The following is a 24,401-nucleotide window of genomic DNA, read 5'->3' as shown; positions in this document are numbered from 1 at the left end:
AAATGGACATGAGCAAGCACTCAAAGAAGAACTAGAGTGGCGGCAGGTGCGTGCCTGCCTATATACCCTCACACAGCAGCACAAGGATGAGTTATGTGCAGACGTGGACCATGGACACTGCCAGCTAAAATCTCTGATCGAGAGTACATGGGCACCCACACATCCTAGGACGGAGCATCCCTAGGGATATATATTTGAAGAAAGTGGAATTCAAAGTTACAAAAGTCACACAGCAATTACATAATGAATTATGTCTTCAAGTTCCAACATTATATGTATATTTCAACTAAAAAGGGAAACGAACAAATGTGTTTGGGACCAGAGAAATTCCACCTTCCTCTTACACAAGGGAATGGTCAGAGGAGTTTGTCCATACAGGATGATTAGAATCCAGACAGATAGGGAATCAATCTAATGAAATGATAGAGAATGAACAATGTTATGTACACAAAATGAAGGAGGGACGTTTTCTGCCTTTTGCTATAAATGCTTATAGGGAAGCACATCCAGTAACTCTGCTTCCCAGGGTCCATATCTACCTATGGCTAGGTACTTTCACACACACACTACTAGATTTTATAACACAAATCTCTCCTTTCAGCAATCAAACTTAGAACACAAGCCACTGACTTTCCTTTTAAAAAGGCTTCTAAAATGAACAGAACCAGAAATTACTCACAATAAACTCCACAAATCCCAACCTGGGCCATGACTCCTCATGAGTAACAACAAAGGGGCAGAAAAAATGGGATTCCAGAGTTGGCTTTACTGGTATCTACTGCTCTATCCTGATCAAACTGATAGCTTTTCAGCATCCTTATGAGTTACACTACAGGCTTTTACACCTGGCTACAGTCAAAGAACAGCTCAACTGCAGGTTCTTCTGAAGGACTTGTTTGGCTTTTTCTCCAGTCATCTCCCTCCAAACGGGGAACATCCATGCAGTAAAGGGTTAATTCAGAAGACTCACAAGACCACCCAGCTGCACCAAAAATGAATCACGCACGTGTTAATATGGGGGAGGGGGCGGTTCAAATCTGCACAACACTGATCTTCAGAGATTCACATTACCAAAGCACACAGCATAGCAAGGCATCACATTCACAGAAACTATTTCAATGATCAAATAACGCTATTAATTATTAAACCAAAATACTAATATCAAAAATACTAATCTCATTACAAAACAGAAAGTCGTGCTGTACTTTCTGCAGACCCTTAACACCCAGGCCAAAAGAGGATTAAATGTTTGCTGCATGTTAGATATTAAATATGTCATGTTTTGAAAAGCGTAGCTATATTGACAATGTTTTTGCAACATCACAATTAGGGAGGAACATTTAAAAGAAGCAGTGCAATCAAGAAGTATTACCTGGATCCAGTGCCAGTGCTAGCCCATTGGTGGCCTTAAACAGGAATATTCCCCCCCCACCACCCACACCACATACTGATAATTAATAGTGGCCCCTATTAATTATTGAGCTGCTCAAGGCCCTTAGTCTGTTTATGCCTAGTGCCAGCTCTGCTTGGATCCAGGAAAGTGTGTTTATGGGGGCAGGCAGGGAACATTACATAACACCCAACAAGATATATTCCAGCATACCTATTGAAGGCAGAGTTTGCATGCAAAAAACCAGCATGAGTTTGGCTGTTTATGGTTTTCTCCACCCTTACATTTTTAAGTATCTGTGTATATTTGGCATTGGACTGAAGGGCTTGAAAACTGAAATCCTCAGTTTATCCACAGAAGAGGGACACAGTATGGGCAAAAGCAATGCAAGCTTCCCCAGAGTTATCACTATGCCCCAACCTCAAATTCTCTCTGTCCGCATTCCTGAGACTTCCAAGAAGACTGCTAATAAATGTCATGACCCATGACTGTACCTTTTGTTATGATTTACAGTGTTCTGTCTGTTTTTATCAATGTGAAAGCTGTTATACTGAAATCTTGCATAAAACCTGCAGGCTTCCTGTACGTGAACCAGCAGATGGTGATAGCTTTCAGGTAATACAAACCAGTTCTGAGTCTGAACCAGTCATCTACAGTTGGAAGACTTAAACACCAATCCTGTGAGAATTCAGTTCTCATATAGTTATGTTTTCCTTGGGACATATGTCTACAATGTGAATTACTAAATATGGTTAGTATTTGTGTATAACTGGAACATCTTTGGAACAAAACTTTGTTGTATCCTACTGGCTCTGTGGCTAACAGAGTATTTAACTATTTTAGAATTACCCATAATATATGAACACAAAATACTGATCTGCTCTGTACATAGAATTTTTTAAACAGGATCTAAAGCATTCCATATTTACAAAAGAAATTCATGATGATTTGTTCCCCAGTTGTCAGTGAATCCCCTGCAAACTGTGATCCCAGTCTAAAAAATCCCTAACCTCACAAATCAGAGCCATCTTCTTTAAGATAAGATAAGCAAGGCCAGATGCTTTTTGGAGGTGCATTTCTCAACCTTTTTCCTCTTGTGACTCACCACCCCACATCCTAGAAACCTTTGCACCAGTTCCCTTGGATCTTCAAAAAGATTGCTGGCTCTTGGGTAGGACTGAAAGCTTCTGTCCCTCCTCCCTTCTGACTGCTGAAGTGAGAGAGAGGGTTTGTGCATGTAGAAGCTCTAATCACTCTCTGCCCTCGTCCTGGCTGCGGGGGGAGGGGTTTCAACGCTCTTTCCCTTCTTTTTTCAATAATTACAGACAGCAGCAGCATCTTAAGAGTTTTTTCTCTCCAGCTCCCAGTTTGCCTGCTTGGGTTGAACTCCACTTTCTCCTCTAATCCTGACTGAGGAACACTTTTGTCTCTTCCCCCTTACTGCTTAGAGTGGCAACTGATGCTCCCAATTTGGCCAAAGCCAGTTCAAAGAACAGTTCCACTGTCTCTCTCCTGCCCACCCTCTCCCAGGTTTTGAAATTCATAGCCAAAAGGTAGATATCAAGGATAGAAAAGGTCCCATCTGAGAGGTCCTTATAAGAAGCCCATCCCTGCCTCCTCCAGGTACTAGAAGTGGGAAGATGTTGGTATTTCTAACACAGTGACCTTCTTATTCCCTACTTTAGACTCCAGATTTCATTTCAGTTTCTGGTATCTCCTTTTCAAAAGCTAGAGAAGGATGAAAGAGCTTTGGGTCTTTTTTCCCCATTCAGAGTCTCTTGAATGATGCCAGGGTGTGTTGCGGCTACTTTACTTCTCTCCAATTCTATAACTGAGGAGGGTAGGTGGGAGAGAAGAGGTTTCTACCCCTCCCCCAGTCTCTTGATTACTGGGGGTCCTTTAGTGCAAAGAAATACAAATGAGAAGCTGTATGTATGACTCTGGGTCACATATTGCCATGAGATTCCTATATCACCATGTGCTGTGCATTCAAGCATATGAGGCAGTGGAATCTCCATCCTTAGAGGCTTTTAAGGTGTGGCTTGACAAAGCCCCAGCTGGGATGGTTTAGTTGGGGTTAGTGCTGCTTTAACCAGGGGATTGGACTAGATGACATCCTGATGTCCCTTCCAACCCTAATCTCCTATAATTCTAGGATTCTATATTTAAAAGAGTTTAAAACATTCCAGAAACCAGAAGTGTGATTTCAAGGCCATGGGATTTTGACAAGCAGAGGGACGCCGAATGCCTTTTACAGTGGATACTGGCTTGTAAAACCGTTTTTCACTGATGCAGAGTTCTCCTACTTTTGCAACAGAAGTTAGTTCTGAAGGGCAGTGGAATGCCTGGGACTGGTTTTAAGTCGTTCTAAAGGAAAACACAGGATGCTGTACAGATAAAACAGGAGAACAGAGAAATGCTTTTTAATTGAAAAAAGTAGACAAGAGAGGAAAATAACCTAACCATCAATAGTGCTACATTAATCAACTTTTTTTTGGTGTTTATTTCAAAGAAAATTAAATGAAACTCAACTAGATGGGTATGACAAGACATCCATAATACTTGCACCTCTTTTCTCACAAGAGGCGCAATACATCCCATTACTCCTTAATCGGTGTCCTGGAAGCCTATGTTTGAGGTCGCAAAGTACCGCACCCTTAATACTCTTCCTTACTAGCATTTTACAGATATTAGCTAATCTTTAATGCCCCTATGAAGAAGCCACACTTTATGACCATGTGCCTTGCCATAGACACAGATCCTCCTAAAGTAGTAAGGCAATGAGGAGGGCACATGTATCTCAGCTCCAACATCCCTGAACTGAGGATACAGAAGTTACACCATATGTAAGCATCTCCCAATTCTATTCTACCTCCTGAAATGCTATTCAAACTCTGAAGCAGATGGGAGGAAGGAAGTACTGAGTGCACCTCATCTGCAGAGGCAATACATTTGGAGAACCAGCATTCCTATTAATAACCTTCTTTTCTCCTTTATGGTAGTGCTTCTAAAAGATCCTAGCTTTAGGAAGCTAGCAAACAGTTTCGATTCTCTGGAGGAAGAGTGCTGAGGAACTCTACTAATTAAACAGAGATTGGAACATTGCTCTTTTGACTGAACATCTGATTTAGATTTAGCATTGATAGATTTGTGACAATGTGACTTAAATTTACAAATCTCATCTTTAGGCACATGGCAAATAAAGTTACAGATGTTGTCACCGCTCCAATAAAATGAATTCTATGTCCACTTGTACTTGAGCCCTGGACCATATCATAGGAAGTCTAAACATACAATTTAATTAAATGAAAATGCCTTTGGCTCACTATTACTTAATCTGTAGTTTTATCCCTTGGTAGGACTACATTTCTTAAAAAATCCAGTAGATAGTTATGGCTTTTGGGGAGAAAACTAGCATCTTTTGTAAGCTTAAACAACGAGAGTTCTGTAGCACTTTAAAGACTAACAAATTTAATTTCAGCAGGCATAAGCTTTCGTGGGCTTCAGCTCACTGCATCTGAGGAAGTGAGCTGAAGCCCACGAAAGCTTAAGCCTGCTGAAATTAAATTTGTTAGTCTTTAAAGTGCTACAGAACTCTCGTTGTTTTTGCTGTCTACAGACTAACACGGCTACCCCTCTGGAACTTTTATAAGCTTGTAACTCTCCAAAACCTTTCTGACTGATGTTATAGACACTAGAAAGGCAACTGTAATAAATATGAGATGCAGAGGGCAGACTTTCTACACATTTATAGAGTCACAGATTATAAAGCCAGAAAGAACCATTGTGATCATCTATTCTGATCTCCTGCACAACACAGGACACAGAACGTTTCTGAATTAATTCTTGTTTGCACCAGAGCAGACCTTTTAGAAATCATCGCATCTTCATTTCAAAATTGCCAAAGATTGAGAATTTACCACAATTCTCAGAAAGTTATTCCAATAGTTAATTACCCTCACTGTTATAAATTTGTACCTTATTTCCAGTCTGTATTTGTCTAAATTAAACTTCCAGAGATTGGATCTTGTTATACCTTTGTCTGCTGTTATATAAGTGCTCATAAAAAGAATGTGCAGAATAAGAAGTGGTAAAGAGACAGGTGACAAGAATGATTAGGGACAAGGAAAAACTTTAATACAATGAGAGCCTGAAAAGATTGGGATTGCTTATCTAAGAAGAAACAAATAAGAGAGAGCATGATAAAAGTCTACAAAATAATGAATAGTACAGAGAAGGTAGATTAGGAATTTCTATTCAACACAGTTTTGTAATATTAGAACAATGGGACATTCAAGAAAACTGAAAGATGACCAGTTCAAAACTGATATAAAGTCATCCTTTTTCAAACAACACACAATTAGCCTGAGGAACTCATTGCCACAATCCTGAAACCAATAATCTGACAGGATTCAAAGAGGGATTAGAAGGTATATAAATAAGATTGTTTCTAGATATAAAAAAAATTAAAAATAAACAAAAGCTGTGGAAAGAATATAAATTCAGGCTGCAGGGTTTATGCCAAACTCTAACACGTGGGGGTTAGGAGGAAACTTTCTGGGGAGCATCCCATAACTGCCTACTACAAGGTTTCTTGTACCTCTTTTGAAGCAGCTGGTGTTGGTCATTGTTGGTAACAAGATACCAGACTAGATCAACCATTGATCAGATCTAGTAAGGCAACTCATACCTCTGTCAAGCAAGACACCAAATAAGGCTATGTCTACACTGCAGCACTAATTCGAATTAGCTTAATTCGAATTACAGAAAGCAATTTATAGAAAGCGCTGCAGATTGTCCACACTACAGTGTTTGTGCTGGTTTCTTGTGTCCACACTGGCCAGCCTTAATTCGAATTAGAAAGCAGTGCAATGTGGGAAGCTATCCCACAGTGCAACTAACCATAGAGGCTGTTGTGACGAGTGTCATCATCCCAGGATGCAGCACTGCTTCCCCCACCCTCTTCCCCCACCCCCAAACAAGCAGGAAAAGGATTTTCATGCTGTTTTTTTACTCCCCCGATCGCCATTGCTGCAGGCACATGGAGCCAGCTGAACTATGCTCTCATTTTGACTGAGACAAATACATCGCAGCTTATCCTGGATTACTTTAGAACTGTATGTTGTTTGCCTTTTATGCTCCCCCCACCCTCCACCCTCTGTATATTGCTTGCCTTTGATTTTGATTCTACAGGTGTCTGTAGAATGTAAGATAAATAACAACGGAGTCAGTTCGTATATTAATACAGTGATACAAATGTTTCCATTTCACTGATGGAAAGCATGATATAATGTATCCACATGTAGGGCTGTGAATAAACGCTTAAGAAAGTATCAATTTCCATGATTGGCTACTAAAACAATGTAGCAAAGAATTTCCTCTCACTGCAGGCATTTAAAACGCATTCACCACGCGGGGAGGGGAGTGGGTGGTGAAATCTTTCAAAGGGACAAACTTCAAAGGGCTAAACTTTCAAGGGGACAAATCTTAGACAGACAAACTGCAAAGGGCTTGCTGGCAGTTAAAACACATTCACCACACGGGGAGAGGGGTGGGTAGTGAAATCTTTCAAAGGGACAAACTTTAAAGGGCTAAACTTTCAAAGGGACAAACTGCAAAGGGCTTGCTAGGCAGTTAAAACACATTCACCACGCGAGCAGGGGGGTGGGGTGGTGAAATCTTTCAAACCCTTAAAGAGACAAACTGCAAAGGGCTTGTTGTGGGGGGGGGAGGGGTGTGTGTGAGCGCAGCTTGGATTTTAAACCCATTCACCGCAAGAAATGAAGATTTAAATCTTCCCGGGGCTGTTTTGGGGGAAGGTACTGAAACGGGCATCATGGGATACAGTCTGGAGGCCAATTAATTCGAATTAAGTCCCATTGCGTCCACACTCACACTAATGTGAATTAACTGATGTGCTTCAGGCACTAATCCACTTGCAGAGGTGGTTTTATTAATTCAATTTTAAAGGCTCCTTAATTCGAATTAACAATGCGCAAGTGTAGATGCGGGAGTAATTAATTCGAATTAAGGGACTTTAATTCAAATTAAGCCACCAGTGTAGACCAGGCCTAAGAATCTGGAAGGGACAGCTACTACAAAATGCTTTAGTGATTGGTCTGTTTGAGAAAGACGTCTTCATTCTGGGAAGAGATGGGGGGCCCACCTAACCAAGAAAGGGAAAAGCATCTTTGTACACTGACTCACCAATCTAGTGAAGAGGTCTTTAAAAATAGAAGAAATATCCAAAACATAAGACCTGGTATTCATGGGGGACTTTAGCTACCCAGCCATCCCTTGGAAAATTGAAAAAGTAAGATGGCAAAACACAAAATGCCCAGTAAGTTCTTTGAACGTACTGTCGACAGCTTTTGGTTCCAGAAAGTGGAGAAAGTAACCAGGGGAACAGCCATTTCAGACTTGATTCTGATTAACAAGGAGGAATTGGTTGTGAATCTGAAGATTGAAGGCAATTTTGGAGAAAGTGATAATTAAATGACAAATTCATGATTTTAAGGAAAGGAAGGACAGCAGCAGAACAAGGAAAATGGACTTCAAAAGAGCAGATTATGACAACCTCAGAGAACTGGCAGGTAAGGTTCTATGGGAAGAAAATCTACGGGGAAAAGGAGTTCAGGAAAGCTGATCGTTTCTCAAGGCGACAGTCAGTAGTAAAAGTGCAACACTAAACTATCCTGATGTGAAAGGAAGATAGGAAACAATAGTAAGAGACCAATATGGCTCCATCAGGAGCTTTTTAATGATCTGAACATCAAAAAGAAAGCCTACAAAAAATAGAAACATCGACACATTGCTAAGGGTGTGTACAAAAGGATGGTACAAGCATTTAGGGACAAAATCAGAAAATCTAAGGCACAAAACGAGTTACAAATAGCAAGGGACATAAAAAACAAAAGAGTTTTGATAAATACATTGGGAACAAGAGAATAACAAAGGAAAGTGTAGGTCCTCTATTTAGCAGGGATAGAGAGCTATTAATAGACTACATCAAGAAGAAGGTTGAGGCATTTAATGTCTATCTTGCTTCAGTCTTCACAGACAAGGTAAATTGTGACCAAATAATTAACACATTAACAACAAGACGGAAGGAACACAAGCCAAAATAAGTTGGCTAGGCTGGGATACTAAAGGAACTAGCTAAAGCAATCTCAGAACCATTAGCAGCTATCTTTGAGAACTCATGGAGGACAGGTGAGGTCCCGGATGACTGAAGAAGGGCCAAGATAGTATTTACCTTAAAAGGGAGAACAGAGAGCACCCAGGGTATTATAGACCAATCAGCCTAAATTTGACACCTGGAAAGATATGGGAATAAATTATTTAACAATCAATTTGTAAGCACCTAGAGTAATGGTTCCCAACCTGGGATGCAGGACCCACTTAGGGGATGCCAAAGATTACAGGGGGTCCATGAGGCTTCAGTAATAGAGCCCCCCTGAGCCCCGGGACAGCTGGAGCAGAGGAGCAGCCCCCCCAAGGGAGCAACAGCTCTGAGCTGGCCAGAGTGGAAGAGCAGCCTCCCAGTCCCAAGCCGGCTGGAGCGGAGGTGCAGCCCCCCCCCACAAACCCCATGCTGGCCGGGCACCTGGGTGGAACAGAGTAGCCCTGCACTAGTGGGGGCCTGGAGCAACCCTGGCCAGCCCGCCAGCACCGACTGCCTCCATTACCCTCAGTCCATGAGGGACAGGAAGAGGCGGGGCCACACAGAGTGGACGGTGGTGGCTGCACCAGGAAAGGCTTAGCTTCTTACTCAGGTAAGAGTAATTTATTAATTATTATTATTATTATTATTATTAATGTAATTTAGTGGTATTATTATTAGCATTATATGTGTTTATAGGGGTTATATATGTTTATGGCTGGGTCAGTGTTAGCAGATTGGAGGACAGGATAAGAAATCAAGAACACCTTGACAAATTGGAGATCTTGTCTGAAATCAACATGATGAAAATCAATAAAGACAAATGCAAAGTACTAAACTTAGGAAGAAAATGCACTCCTACAAAATAGGGAATAACTGGCTAGGTGGTAATACTGCTGGAAAGGATTGGGGATTATAGTGTATCACAAACTGAACATGAGTCAACAATGTGATGCAACTGTAAAAAAGCTAATATAATTCTGGGATGTATTAACAGAAATATCACATGTAAGAAACGGAAGACAATTGTCCCACTCTACTCCACAATGGTGAGGCCTCAGCTGAAGTACTGTGTCCAGTTCTGGGCATCACACTTTAGGAAAGATGTGGACAAACTGGAGAGACTCCAGAGAAGAGCAACAAAAATTATAAATGATCCCCAGAATCTGACCTATGAGAAAAAATTTATAAAAACAGGCATGTTTAATCTTGAGAAGAGAAGACTCCGGGGGAATCTCCTAAGTTTTAAAATACATTAAGGACTGTTATAAAGAGAATGATGATCAACTGTTCTCCATATCTACTGAAGGTAGGACAAGAAGTAATCGGCTTGTTCTAAACCAAGAGAGATTTAGGTTAGATATTAGTAGAATCTTTCCAACTATTAGGTTAGTTAAGCAGTGGAATGGGCTTCCAAGGAAAGCTGTGAATCCCTGTTATTGAAGTCTTTGAGAACAAGTTAGATGAACACCTGTTAGGTATTCTGTTATGTGTACCTGGTCCTGCCTCAGTGCAGGGGTCTAGACTAGATGACCTCTCAAGGTCCCTTTCAGCCCTACATTTCTGTGATTCTTCGTAATACACTGGAAACCATGAAATAAGAGGAGAAACTAACAGCAATGTAATCAATCAATTTAATTGACACAATGCCAAGGAAATTTTGTTCCGACAGTATTGAGTGCATTGTGGCTGAACTAGTCTATTAGTTGACTGTGCCCTGAGGAGATACCCTATCAAAGCAGGTGCCTGAAATGGAGGTTTGTAGATGATACCTGCCTTTTCATAGTCTCTGCAAAGTGAGGCCTCAATCATGGTCCTTCATGCAATTGTCTTCAATGGCAGTGACCATTACTTTGGCCTCCACATTCAAAGCAACATAGACTTCTGTCATTCATACCAGGATTTTGTCCTGCCACGTTTGTACAAGAGTACTTCCTGTCTGTTGAGGCATCTCCCACTAGATGCTTGATCCCATTCCAATGAGATAACCTCCTCTATGGCTGAGCTTAGTTGGAAAATTTGGCTCTTTTAACATTTGCGTGGAAAACATTTCCCGATCAGAAATTATGATGATTCTCTGCTTGGGAGCTTAAAGGGTTTGGTCCAGCCCAAGAAGCTTAGAAGACCCTTTTTAACATGGCGTAATAGCAATCCATCATGACTAGTCTGTTTTGGCTGCTGTTCAGATTTTCTTTTCCAAACTGAACTGCGATCGCTCTCCCACTTCCAGGGAAAGAAAGTGGAGTCAACTAAGGAAGAATCTGATACCCTCGGATGTGTCCTTTGTTTTCTCTTGAATTTTTGTTTGTAACCTTTGCAGGTATTCCTACTGGAGGAGACTCAGACGAACTAGTGGAGGGGGAGCAACCATCTTCATACCTTTACTTTTGGATTTTTCTGAGGCTGCTTTTGGCAGTAATGGTATAGATGTGAGGTAATATAGCTATGAGAAGACATTTACTGGTCACTCACAAGGGACAGGTGTCTGCCTACATACCTGCCTACTCTCCTATTGCTAAATGCATTCAGCATAGTATCTCTGGGAGCTTACCCATGTGCAGGGATGCTGGCTATCAGAGCAAAGTAGGAAGGCGTGAGAGGATCCCTATTAATCTCTACCGCCTTTCTTATATGCTAATCAGGAAAAATTGCTTTTACCGTGTTTGCTGGAGTTCTTTCCCCACATTTTAGGGACTGCTGCTTCTCTTCCATGCTGGTTTACTCTCTAAAGTGCAACTGTTGCCACAAGTGCAACTGATTTCTCTAGTAACACTTGTTTTGGATAGGAGCCAAGAAGCCTGGTGCAAATACTGCCGGTACAATCAAGTATAGGAACTGTTCCCTCCTAACACTCACAAGTGTCCCCAAGATGGTGGGGAGGATACAGGGCCACGATCCTCCTACTGATCATCACAGATAAAAAATGCTGTAGTCTATGTGGTGGTGGCACAGTCTGTGTCTAATTTCAAAGCTCCTAAGAGTCATTGGAACAGCAAACTAGAATTCTCCATGGCTGGCTAGAGTGGGGATTCTACCACAGACACCATCTTCTATGCAAACATTGACTTAATTAAAAAATATTAAGAGGAAAAAAAACTTGGCAAATATTTAAAACTCTATCTAGGTCACTCTTCTTCTCCCCTTCCCTCAGTGTCATTCAGGATTGGCTTTCCCTTTGTCCACAACTTCACCATGAATGAGTTTGATGCTATACAAGAAAAGTCAATTAAGATATTGGGGTTTTTCCAGATTCCTTCACCCTTGGAATTTGTTTCTCTTTCTAGTGTGAGGCTCAACCTTCAAACTAGAGAATGGGTAAATAGCAGCACTGAAATAAAAGCACAAGGTAATGCTTCAGGAGAGCATCCACAATGCCTGCAAGATACTTTTGTTTCCACTTCCCAGGCCTCTAAAAAGGTAGCATTTGCAAGTTTCCAGACATGATCATGGGTCTTCAGTTTTCCTGCAAGGTGCTGCAGCCCATGTATCAGATATGTAGTGTTTTATCTGTAATCTGCTAAATGCTATATTTACACTAGCTGGAATGTTTCACACAATCTCCTTTTTCTCTTTTACCTCTCCTCATTTGCTTTTACACATCAAAACTGTCTGAAAAGTGGCTCATACTTTACTGCTTCTCCCAAATTAGAGAGGTTGGCTGAAAATTTCAGAAGTGTTTGCCAAGATTTTTAGTTGCTTTTTCTTGGTCCTACACTAAGCTTGAAGCTCTCATTATCTCGTATCCTGTCTTCTGGACACTGCCCTCCTCCAACCCTTCCACAATTGGTCTTCCTCTTTTCTCCCATAAACTGATACAACTTGTTCAGAACTCTACTGCCCATCTTAACCTCCTGGGTATCTCACAGATTCACATTTTTTCCATCTGCTCAACTGAAATCCAAATTAAGTTTAAGAGTTTTTCTATATTAACTTAGTGTGCAGCACACCAGGGTGTGAATCTACAGCACACTAGCCTACCCTGCATTGAGTTTCTGTGTGGAAAAGTCCTAAGATTCTGGTTCTCGTTGTGTCTGCTCGCTACACCATTGGCTTTCCTCCACTTCCAACCTTTCATAACTTCATGCATTACCCCTCTCAATCTCCTTTTTCTAATTATCCTCCTCCTCTGTCCCTCTTCTCTCTCCTGCCCCCCCTTTTTAAAAACAGAATATGCTCCTTCTTTCACTTTCACTCTAATACAACACTAGTCTTTTAAAACATCTAAAAACTAATTTGTTCTCAACAACTTGCTAATCAAACATTATTTGTTCATCCTTACTATTACTTCTATTTCACTCTTCTTCTGTACTTTTTTTGGGGGGAGGAGGGGAGGGCAATTAGTCCTTTTATCTTGTAATACTGGCACTTACGTTTGTAACTCTTTATTTCATCCTTTTTAATATTAATTGTAAAGTGCTTTGCCCACCAGTATTCTGTAAAAAATGTAACACGGAAAATCTCTAGAACAGTATGTGAGGCACTTCTGCAATTGTTAAAACAAAAGTGGACAATAACTCAGAACAGCTTGTGAGGAAATGGGGATATTCCTTACTGTCACTAATATTTTCTGCAATTTTTTTAAGATGACACCAATATAATCTTTTCATTTCATGAGCAATGATAGACTAATGATTAACAACCAACTAGAGTGGCACACATAAGTCACTGCAGGGTTTGAGTCAGGGTGGATAAAAATCAATTTTATTTTTTTTTAATTAAAAAAATCAGAATTTTTTTTTTATTTAAATTGGATATTTTTTTTTTTAAATCATCAATAAAATACTAAATTTCTCTCTCATTTAAAAAATAACAGTTGCAATTAAATCTCATCACAAACATGCTAAACCTACATTTATAGTCTCATAAAAATGAATTAATGGCTCTAGTAGCAAGTAAAATTTCAGTCATCCAGTAAAACCACCACCATGGATGGGTTTGTAGTAAGAACCAGCAAATACCAACAAGACACCATAGATGAAAAGATTGCTCGGTTTATTTATGCCACAAATTCTCCTTTTCACATTGTTAACAATAAACGCTTCATTGAGCGTATGAGAAGAAACTTGAACAGCGTGCAAGAAATACTGAGGGGAAATTTGCCAGATTAAACCTTAATGGGTGGAGCAATGTACAATGATCCAGTAATATGTGCACGTGTGACAACAGAAGATGGGGTTGCATATCTTTCAGAAACAATAGATATATCAGGAAATGTCCACATAACAGAATATTTAAAAGAAGTGGCAGTGAAAGCTGTAATAAACTGTGAACAAAAATTCAACTGTCATGTGTGCAGTTTCGTCACAGACAATGATGTAAGGAGCGGAAGAATATTATAACGTGGATATAATAGCATAGTGACAAGGCTAGGCCTGAGTTAGCATAAGTAATAACAGTTAGGCCCCATGAGCAAAGGTAGGCCTCTCAAGCAAAGCTAGGTGCCTCATGACCTGGGCATAAACTCAGGAAATATGTTAACCGCACCATGACCTAGATATGAGCTTGAAATAGAGCAGCTAGAGACGAACACAAGTAACCACAGCTTATAGCAGATTGGTCCCTAGCTAAGTGCCAATAGCAGAGAGAATAACAAATGTTAGGACCCAATCCCCAAGTGGATTGAGACATAACCAAGGAGCTTATTGCTAGAAGTGGGAGGGGGAGAAGTATATTGGGACCTCCCGGGTGCTGCCCGGCCCCAAAGCTCTCCACAGACTTGTAGAGGATCCAGCGGGTGCTGCGTGGCAGGTTTGCTCCCTGGTTGCAGTCCGCTTACAGGGGGGTAATGGGCTTCCCCTTCCTTATTGTGGTAACTGCCTGATTTATATCCCCAGCAGCTGAGTGTTGTAATGATAGCCTAAGATTTGTAACTTTCACAGTTTGAGTGCTGCTTAAATAAACTAACAGTGTAAGGTACTTCCTCGTCCGGCTGCTCTTTTCTCGCTACCGGGATATCAAACCACGGACCCTCTGTATCGGCGGACCACAAATGAATGCTGCAAATGTGGGAAAGATGAGAAGATACTTAGAAGAAGAAACGGAAGGATGCTCCTTAATAAAATGTGACTGCAGTGCCCATTTAATGCATCTTTTAGCCAAAGACTTAAGTACATCTTCTCCAGGAATGAAAGAAAATGTTGTTGAAGTCGCAAAATACTTCCGTAACAACCATTCTGCTTCAGCTTCACTGAAGAGAGCAGGAGGATCCAAACTAATTCTCCCCCAAGATATTCGATGGAATTCTGTGATTGATTGTTTTGAACAATTTATTAAGAACTGGCCTATTCTCATAAAACTTTGTGAAGAAAACCATGATAAAATAGATGGAAGTATTTCATCCAAATTATCTAACACTGGATTAAAGAGGAATGTAGAGGATATGCTCAGTATACCGAAGCCTATATCCTCAGCCTTAAACAAACTTCAGAGAAATTGCTGATGCATTGCTGATGCTGTCGAAATTTGGAAGGCACTTCAAGAGACATTGAAGAAAGAAATATCTCATCAGAAAGTTAAACTACAGGCAATAAAGAAGCGAATGGATCAAACACTAACTCCACCACATTTTCTTGTGAACATTCTCACCCCAGATATAAAGGTAGATGCCAAACTTCTGAAAAAGATGCTGCTGCTATGGCATGGACATCTCAGAATCACTCCTCAGTTATGCCAGTCATCAAAATTTAAAGGCTGGAGCGGAACCATTTAAACAGTACATGTTTACTGATGATGTTTTGAACAAAGTCACTCCCCTGAATTAGGGGAAATCATTAGCCAGGCACCTTGAAACAGAGTTCCTTCAGTTGCTAAGCCAACTTTTCACAGCAGTAGCTGCTTCTGCAGACACAGAGAGAACATTTTCATTGTCTGGTATTATTCACTCAAAGCTAAGAAATCGACGGGGAGATGAAAAAGCAGGAAAACTCGTATTTCTGTTTCAGTCTTTGAATAAAAATGACAGTGGGAGTGGAGAAGATAAGAGCTAGTTGTAGAAATTTTAAGGACAGTATACGTTTAGTGTTGTGATGACTTGTCTATTAGAGTTAATAACATTTGAAAATTAAAAAAAAAAAAAGAATTTAAGGTCAGCCGTCAACCAGCAACTCAGGAGACTGCTGCAATTGCAAATGTGAAACATTTATATAACATTTAAGATTTAGTCTAATAAAATATAAGTGCTATTGTGTTTGCGTGTGTGATTTAGTTCTTACCATTCCTAATGCACTGCTGCTGAATCGGCAGCTTGACATAGGTAAATTAGTATTATGTACTATTTCATAAATTAATAAAAATCAAGTTATCTAAAAAATTACACAAAATATACCCTCCTAGATGTTGTAAAATGCTGTATTGAGTTGTAAATTAACATGTTTTAGTGATCAGATTTGCACCATTGTTTAAGAAGGTGAAGTATCAGTGGGAAACTTGATTTAAATCAATGATTTTCTCTTGGTGATTTAAATCATTATTTAAATCAATGATTTAAATTGCCCTGATTTAAACCAATCCACCCTGGTTTGAGTTGCTTAAAAATGGCATGCTCCCCATTAATCAGTTTTACACCGGTCACAGAGAGCAGATAACTCAAATGTAAGTTGAGCTCTTTGAGCTGAGAAAATAAACTAAAAAAACAAGAGCAAGCCAATTTCTGACCAGCACCTATCTCACCTGTGAAAGTCCTGGAGAAGATGAATGTCCTGGTGGCGTTGCAGCAAGATTTGGGTGTCCCTTATTTATTTCATGTGCAGAGTAAGGGGATGGAGCAGGAGGTCCTGGCTGTCTTGCTACCTGTGTTACCTGTAAGGAGATAAACTATTAGTAAAACATAGTATTAGTAATTAAATCTTTATATACTGTTCTATTATTTACCTATGTTATAATCTGGGAGTAAGGAACTGCCAGATATGAATCCAGAGTTAGCTGCATTTTTAAAATGGGGTCTAATTCAAACATTATTTAGCTATTTATGTGAAATTGGTGGTCATGAAGATGTGGGAACGAATATCACTAGCTTGATTCAGTGATAGTGGGGGCTTTCATTGCAATATCCTTGATATTTCAGTCCAGTGCCTTTATTGTGAGTGTGTCAATCATTATAAATTATACCAAACAATGTTATGATTTTGTGCTACAGAAAACTACTCACTACGATTTGCAAAGTGGTGCAACTGGGGCTTGCTACCTGTCAGAATATGTGACCCATAATGGCAACGAAATTCCCCATTTCTCCCTCAAAAGGGAATGAGGACTGCACGGAAAATCTCACATTGCTGATGGACTTGACATCAATAAAGAAGAGTAAAATTCAAAGCAGTTCTTTTGGAAAACTAGTTCCTTCCTCAGTCTCTCAAAAAAGTTACACACACTACATAGATTTAAATAAAATAATCTCCATGTCTCATACGCTTGTTTCTATTCTACCATATTTAAAATGCGAGATTCACTCCAACTAAGGTATTTAAAATACAGTTTTCCAGGTCAGTAAAACAAGAGATGAGCAATCACAACTGCAAGAAATATCCCCCAGCAATTCAGTGCAATGAAATCTTTGCTAATTTGTTTTATACTCAGGAGTGCAACAGTCTAGCACTCTTTTCTCAATGAACAGTACTCAGACCAACACCTCTCTTTGTTTAAAAACAGACATTTAAATCTCAGGAATTTCAAAATACTGCCCTTACCTAATCCATGTCCCTTCCAGGAGCCGCAATCGGTAACCAAGGCCAGGAGTGGGGCCAAAGTTGCAGTCTCGGGCTGGGAACTGGGGCCCGAGCTGTAGCTGTGGAGTCAGGGCTGCAAATGGGGCATGGAACCAGCAACAGGGCCGCAGGGCCTGGGGCAGTGAATGGGACCCAGACCAGCCAGGAGCAGGGAATCAGCATGGTCCACGGCCAGGAGCGGGGCCCAGGGCTGCAGCCAGGGGACAGGGTAGGGCTGGAGTGGAGATGGGGACAGAGCAAGGCTGGGTGGTGTTTTCTTCCCACCCCCGTCAGGGCTGGCCCAGGCCCCGCCGCGTTCCTGTAAGGTTCCTCCATGCTCCCCCAGGGAAGCACACCCCCCAGTTTGGGGACCTCTGTAGTACAGAATATTGTGAAATTTTCACAATTAATTAAATATTAAAAACCTAGTCATCATTTAGGGCTTGTCAAGTCAAAAGAAGATTTTTTATTCGGTGCTTAAAGAACATCTAGAAAGGACATCAGAATCTACAGTTGGAGAAAATTTATTTTATTCACTTGTTTACTTATTCAGTTATTATTATTCACTTATAACCAGACCATTCAGAAGACTGTGTGCACGCTAGTCATCACCCCCTAGAAAATAAGTGGCTTACTTCCTGTTGAAAAAAAGAAGTTACTAAACAATAACTGGTTCTTCATGTATTGTCAGCATAGATCCACACCCTTCAATACTTTCAGCATCAAAAATAGAACCCTCTACAACGCTCTGACCATTAAGGAAGCACACTCCCCAATTCAGATCCATTTAAACGGAATCCACGTCAGAGACTTTCGAGAAGTGAGGATGGAGAATGAAAATATGCATCTATACTAACATTCTTCAAAAGAAACCACAAATGTTGACAAGTTAGATCTTTTGAGTATTGTCAGTATTGAAGCCATACCAAGATTAAACAGCAATGTGCAAAGAATGTAGGCCTGAGGTCGACTAATTGCAGGATCATTCATCCAAACTAAGCATTAGATCTGGAAGCCAATCAAGAGTTGGAAGAACTGTGTTCCAGGTAGTAGCTTTAATTAATTCAATTATATAGTTCTTAGACATGCTGTAGAAGTAGCTTTGGACTTGTTGGAATGTGTTTGAGACCGTCAGGTACTGAAATAACTGCAAAGTCATAGCAGATTTGCATACTGAGCCTAACCCATTAAGGCAGTATCTGGCTAAAGTCAGCCACTACCCTTAGGCGGGAAGTCGACTTTGTTTAATTTGACTTTCAGTAGGTGATTTTTAGAAAACACAGCAGAGTGTACACACTACGGTGTTTGCACTGGTCTCTTGCGTTCACACTGACTAGTCTTAATTCGAATTAGAAAGCAGTGCAATGTGGATAGCTATCCCATAGTGCAACTAGCCACACTGGCTGTTGGATCGAGTGTCTTCATCCCAGGATGCAACGCTGCTTCCACCACCCTTCCCTCCCGCCCCCACCCAAAAAAAACCAGAAAAAGTTTTTCGCGCCTTTTTTTACTTCCCGCGATTGCCATTGCTGCAGAGACATGGAGCCAGCTCAACGTTGCACTATAATTGTGAGTGTAACAAATACATCGTGGCTTATCATTGACTATTTTCAAAATAGAGCAACAAGCAGAAGCAGAGACAACACCGATGCCACCGAGGCTGCCCTGCTAGAAGACATTGAACGGAACAATTCCTGGTTGCTGCAGGCTGTAACGTGTCATCTGCAGTTCATGGAACGCAGGTTCTGGTGCAGGGAAACAAGCACAGAGTGGTGGGACCGCATCATTATGCAGCTGTGGGATGATGATCAGTGGCTGCAAAACTTTAGGATGCAAAAGGCAACTTTCCTGGAACTGTGCTCGGAGCTGGCACTGTCCCTGAAACGTGTGAACACTCACTCGAGACCAGCTATGTCGGTGGACAAGAGAGTCACCATCGCTCTCTGGAAGCTGGCAACCCCCGAATGTTACCGCTCGATTGGAAATCAATTCGGAGTTGGTAAATCTATAGTGAGCATAGCTGTGAATCAAGTATGCAGTGTCAGAAATAGACTTCTGCTACGAAGGCTAGTGACTTTGGGAAATGTGCAGGACATAGTGGAGGGATTTGCCACGATGGGCTTACCAAACTGCGGGGGGGGCCATTGATGGGACACACATCCCCATCTTAGCGCCTGCACACCTAGCGACTGAGTACATAAACCACAAGGGGTACTTTGCCATGGTCCTGCAGCGGCTTGTGGATCACAGGGGTCGTTTCACAGACATCAGTGTGGGATGGTCTGGGAAGGTGCATGACGCTCGTGTGTTTCATAACTTGGGGCTGTTCTCTAAGATGCAGGCGGGAACTTTCTTCACCGACCAAAAAATTCAGATTGGGGGTGTGGAAATGCCCATAGTGATCCTGGGGGATCCCGCTTACCCCTTGCTCCCTTGGCTAATGAAGCCATACACCGGTCACCTTGACAGCAACAAGGGGTGTTTTAATAAGAGGTTAAGCAGTTGCAGAATGGTTGTTGAATGTGTCTTTGGGCATTTAAAGACCAGATGGAGGAGTCCCCTCACTAGGCTGGACATGAGTGAGAAGTACCTCCCTTCAGTAATATCTGCTTGCTGTGATCTTCATAATGTGTGTGAAGCGAAGGGTGAGAGGTTCCCCCAGGGTTGGGTTGTGGAGGCAGAAAGACTGGCCACCAATTATGAGCAACCAGATGCCAGCACTACGCTGAGAGCTAACCGTGGAGCGCTTTGCATTAGAGAAGCTTTCAAAACCAGGTTCTGCATTGAGATGCAGGACTGATTTCTGTTCCTGTATGTTTTTTGCCTTTGGTGTACCCTGACCCCAAATGATATCTGAGCCCACCAAATCCCTCCTAAACAAGATATGATTTAATAAAGAAACATGTTGAAATGATGCAAAACTTTATTTCTGAACATTCAAGTCATGGGGGTAGGGGGGGAGTGTCCATTCACTGTATCAAGGGGTAGGGTGGTAGCTTGCTGGCCAGCTCTCAGCGTGGTCGCCACTGCTTTCTCCTCGCCTTCAACGGGCTGGAGAAGAGCACGTACCGCATACTGGACAATCTCCTCCGAGACCTCCTGGGGGTGGGTGAGGGGGAGGGCAGCAAAGCCCTGGGTTGAGGAGCATTATGGAGGGGCTGCAGTGGGACTCTGTCCTGTCTCCACTCCTCCTGAAGCTCCACAAGTCACCGGAGCACGTCTGCCTGGTTCCGCATAATTCGCAACATTTCCTGCGTGGTGCTGCGATCATGCTCCATCATTTTTCGCAGACTCTCCCTGTCCCTGTTCTGTGACAAGGTCAGCCTTCACGCTCTTTGCTCTGTCTCTGCGGCTGCTGAGGCGTTCATGAGTTCTGCAAACATGTCGTCTCTGCTTTTTATTTTCCTCTTCCTAATCTGAGACAGTCTGTCCGCAGCATTTCTTAAGGGTCGGTCCAGTGCTGAGGTGCCTACAGAATGAAAGAAAAGTAACAAGGTAGTCACAGTTAGTATAGTGAAGAAAATGAAACAAATGTAACAATTTAGATAATGATCCCCTGAAAATATGTAGCAAATGATTACAGAGAAACAATGTACACAATGTTACCATTAAAATGTTGCAAATGGTTCCCTTGATATAATGTAGCATGATTCACTCTTTCTGCTTGTATTTTAAACCATTACAGAGAGGAACTGCAGATGGCATGGTAGTGGTGGTGAGGAAATATCTGCTTGTATTTTAAACCCGTACAGAAAGGAACTGCGGACGGCATAGTGGTGGTGGAATCTCTGCTTGTATTTTAAACCCTTACAGAGAGGAACTGCAGACGGCATGGTGGGGGGGGGGGGGGAGGTGTGGCTTAAAACACATGAAGCCATGATGTTGACTACCTTGATTACAGAGAAGAATCCTACCGTGGAGGGAGGAACAAGGCAGCCATCCCCTAAAAAGTTTTTCTAGGGATAACAGATTGCATACATTAAATTTTCCATGAGATATCAACTGATGAGAAACGTAGCATTTCTCATCACATAAACTTTTTTTTCCCTGGGTAACCATCCAGTACAGTCAATGAAATGCCTGAGATCCCCTTCATGCCCCTTCCTCCCCCAATGTACAGGGACAGAAATGTTAATAAGAAAGAAAACTCACCAGATGTGCCTTCCCTGGGATCATCTGTGCTGTCCTGTGTGCTGGTGGACTGCTCGGGGGTCAGGAATAAGTCCTGACTTTCGGGGAGAACAGACACCCTGCTCTCCTGCACCCTGCTCTCCTCAGCTTCCTTCTCCTCCTCGTCCACGGAGTCCTCATCATTGATCATGGACTGTGACCTACTGGAGGTATCGATGATGCGGGGAGGCACGGTGGTGGGATCCCCACTGAGAATTGTGTGCACCTCATCATAGAACCTGCATTTTTTGGGTGAGGAGCCAGAACAGCTGTTAGACTGGCGCAGCTCCTTAATCTTCACGCAGCACTGCTGAGCGTCCCTCTGGTGTCTCTTCTCCAGCATGCCCCGGGGTATATTTCCATAAATGTCCAGATTCCTTTTGCTGGCTCTGAGCTGAGCCAGAAAGGACTCCTCTCCCCACAGCCCAATGAGGTCTAAGACCTCCGGTTGACTCCATGCTGGAGCACGTTTGGGCTTTGCAGTAGCTATGCGGCGAACAGTGACAAAGCTCTCTCCACGCTGGCAGCACAGGAAATGAAAATTCAAATCTTCCCGGGGCTTGAGGGGAGGGGACTTTTCCCGCTAGCATGACCACTGAGCAACACAGCGAGACTGTCCAGAGTGGTCAAAACAGGGCATTGTGAGATACATTCCGGAAGTCAATTAATTCGAATTAAGTTCCGTGCATCTACAATGATACTAAATCGACTTAACAAATTCAAATTAGGTGCTACGCCTCTTGCAGAGGTGGTCTTATTAAGTCGATTTTACAGGCACCTTAATTCAAATTAACAGGGGTGCCAGTGTAGACGCGGGTGTAATTAAGTTGATTTAAATGACTTTAAGGTGACCTAAGTCGCCAGTGTAGACCAGGCCTTAGACTCCCCAAGCCATGTTTACAAGGCGAGTTACTGCATAGTAAGTCAGGTTGTGAATCTACCCCGCAGCAGCTTGCCACACAGTAACTCATCATGTGGACAATAATATAGTGCAGCCAAAGTCCCGGAGTGGGGATTCACATACTACAAACTGCTAAGCTGCATTCCAGGACTTTCACTTTGTTATAACAGCATCCACACGGTGAGTTACTGTGTGACAAGGTGGTGTGTTATTGATTCACATCCTGGCTTTCCACACAGTAACTTGCTGTATAGACAAGCCCCCAGAGAATGTATGAAGAGGGTTTGTCCTGTCTAGATAGTAATTATGGACCCTCTTAACTTCTAAGTTATGCAGCCTAACTTTTCCAAGAAAAAAATGTACTAGGAGAAAAAAGGGAGAATAGATTTCAACTGGTTCAAGCAGAATTTAGAAACTATTTTAGGTAAGAATGAGCATGAACAAAAAATATACACTATCTGTCTCCTTATGAAAAAATGTATAAGAAAGGTCAGACATCAAAGCTTGCAGCTTATTGACTCTTCTTGCTGAGGTTATTGCTAGGAGTAAAGCAGTCTTTTAAAGGGTCTCTTGAATGTTCAAAGGCTGACTACAAAGGACTAAATTAAAATCCCATTAGTGCATGCAATGGTGAAAACCTGTCAATCAGGCCTTTCAGGAATCCTTTTCCCATCCTTTAAGCTTTTAATTCTCAAAAGTTATCTCTGAAATCTTTATGGTTTAGGAGTGATCAGCATTATGTACAATCAAAGAGTTCTTTCAAAGTCCCACTGCCTGTCATTTACCCAGAACAAGCTCAAGAGATGCTCATAAAGAACTCGGCTGCCTTCTAAATGAGCAACAGGAAGGGAGATACTTACAGTATTTATTTATTTGATTTATGCAATCCAGTCAAGCCAAGCCACAGCATTCTTATCAATGATGTTGAAGGCACAAAGACCTCCAGGAAGTTGAGTCGTTTAGCAGTCCTCAACAATATGGGTCATGGTTTGTGACTGCCCACATTGACATAGTGGACTGTCTCTAAAACACTACTGACATTCCACTGCAGCACAAATTCCATGTCCGGTGTGAAACCACTTCAGAGGGCTCCATTGCCTTTGCAGTGAATCAAACCCGGGTTGATTTTGAGTTGGGTGCGAAACAAGATAATTATTTGTCAGTTACTCTGCAGACCAGAAAGCTAGCCATGCATCCTCTATTGTGTATCCCTCACATAGTAAATATATTCACAATGGGCGACAAGGACAGGTGACCATGTGGTGGATTAAATTTACAGTGAGGGGAGAAGAGGGGAGGAAGTGGCAGAGGACCCATCCCATAGCTGAGCCTTGGCCATGCTGTAGACAGTAATATTAACACAATGTAGAGGAATGACAGCATTGATATAGGTTGTCTGCACATCTTGCATGAGAGTCTCACTAATAATACTATCTCCGTGCCCTCCTCTATAGCAAAAGCCTGAAAGCATTTACAATTATAAAAGAAACCTCCCATCTCCCCTAGGAGGTACGTCACTATTATGTTATTAGACACATTTTACTGAAGAAGAAACTAAGATGTAGGGGTGAAGTGTGGGCCTAAAGTCACATGGTGGGTCCATGGTAAAGATGAAACTGAAGCACGAGTCCTAGCTTCCATTCTTCTGCTCTAACTCACTTACCAATACTTCTTCCAGAGTGAAGGAGAGAACCCAAGATTCCAGACAGCCAGTCCCCTCTTCTAATCACCAAACAATACTTCCATAGGACAGTACAGAATGACCAAAAGCAAAGCTGCCTTACACAGAGACATGGTATACTGCTGTGGCTGCTAAGTGAACGTCAATTGTTCAGTACCAGTCCACATTTTTCATACCAATAGGGCCACTATTGAAGTAAATGCTGGAATGATCTGTCCAGATTGAAAAGAGGAGGTTACTTCCCTGTAACTGGAGGTTCTTCGAGATAAGTGATCCCTATCTGTATTAAACTGAGGGTTATACGCATGCACTCTGCATCTTGAGCCGGAGCTTTTAAAAGTAGTAGTGTCCATTGATTCGTGCACACATCCTTGCTCTGCCTCATGATTTAGACCGAA

At 41.8% G+C, this 24,401-nt stretch overlaps 1 protein-coding gene across 14 annotated transcripts in view; it reads right to left on the bottom strand.

Moving 5' to 3' along the window:
- Positions 1–24,401, bottom strand: part of EIF4G3 (eukaryotic translation initiation factor 4 gamma 3) — a 401,491-nt gene that overhangs the window by 237,985 nt on the left and 139,105 nt on the right. For all 14 annotated transcript variants that reach the window (XR_010923447.1, XR_010923446.1, XR_010923445.1 and 11 more), the window contains one exon: positions 16,221–16,349. Coding sequence is in view for 5 of the 14 variants with exons in the window: in XM_067566991.1 (XP_067423092.1) it covers positions 16,221–16,349 (129 nt within the window). In the remaining 9 variants the exon portion in view is untranslated. The remainder of the gene's footprint in view (positions 1–16,220; positions 16,350–24,401) is intronic.

The sequence above is a fragment of the Emydura macquarii genome, unplaced genomic scaffold, assembly GCF_026122565.2.
Source record: "Emydura macquarii macquarii isolate MOO-44397 ecotype Brisbane River unplaced genomic scaffold, CSIRO-AGI_Emac_v2 contig_2768, whole genome shotgun sequence".
In the NCBI taxonomy this organism is placed as follows: Eukaryota; Metazoa; Chordata; order Testudines; family Chelidae; genus Emydura; species Emydura macquarii.
This window is presented reverse-complemented; position numbering and strand designations above follow the sequence as displayed.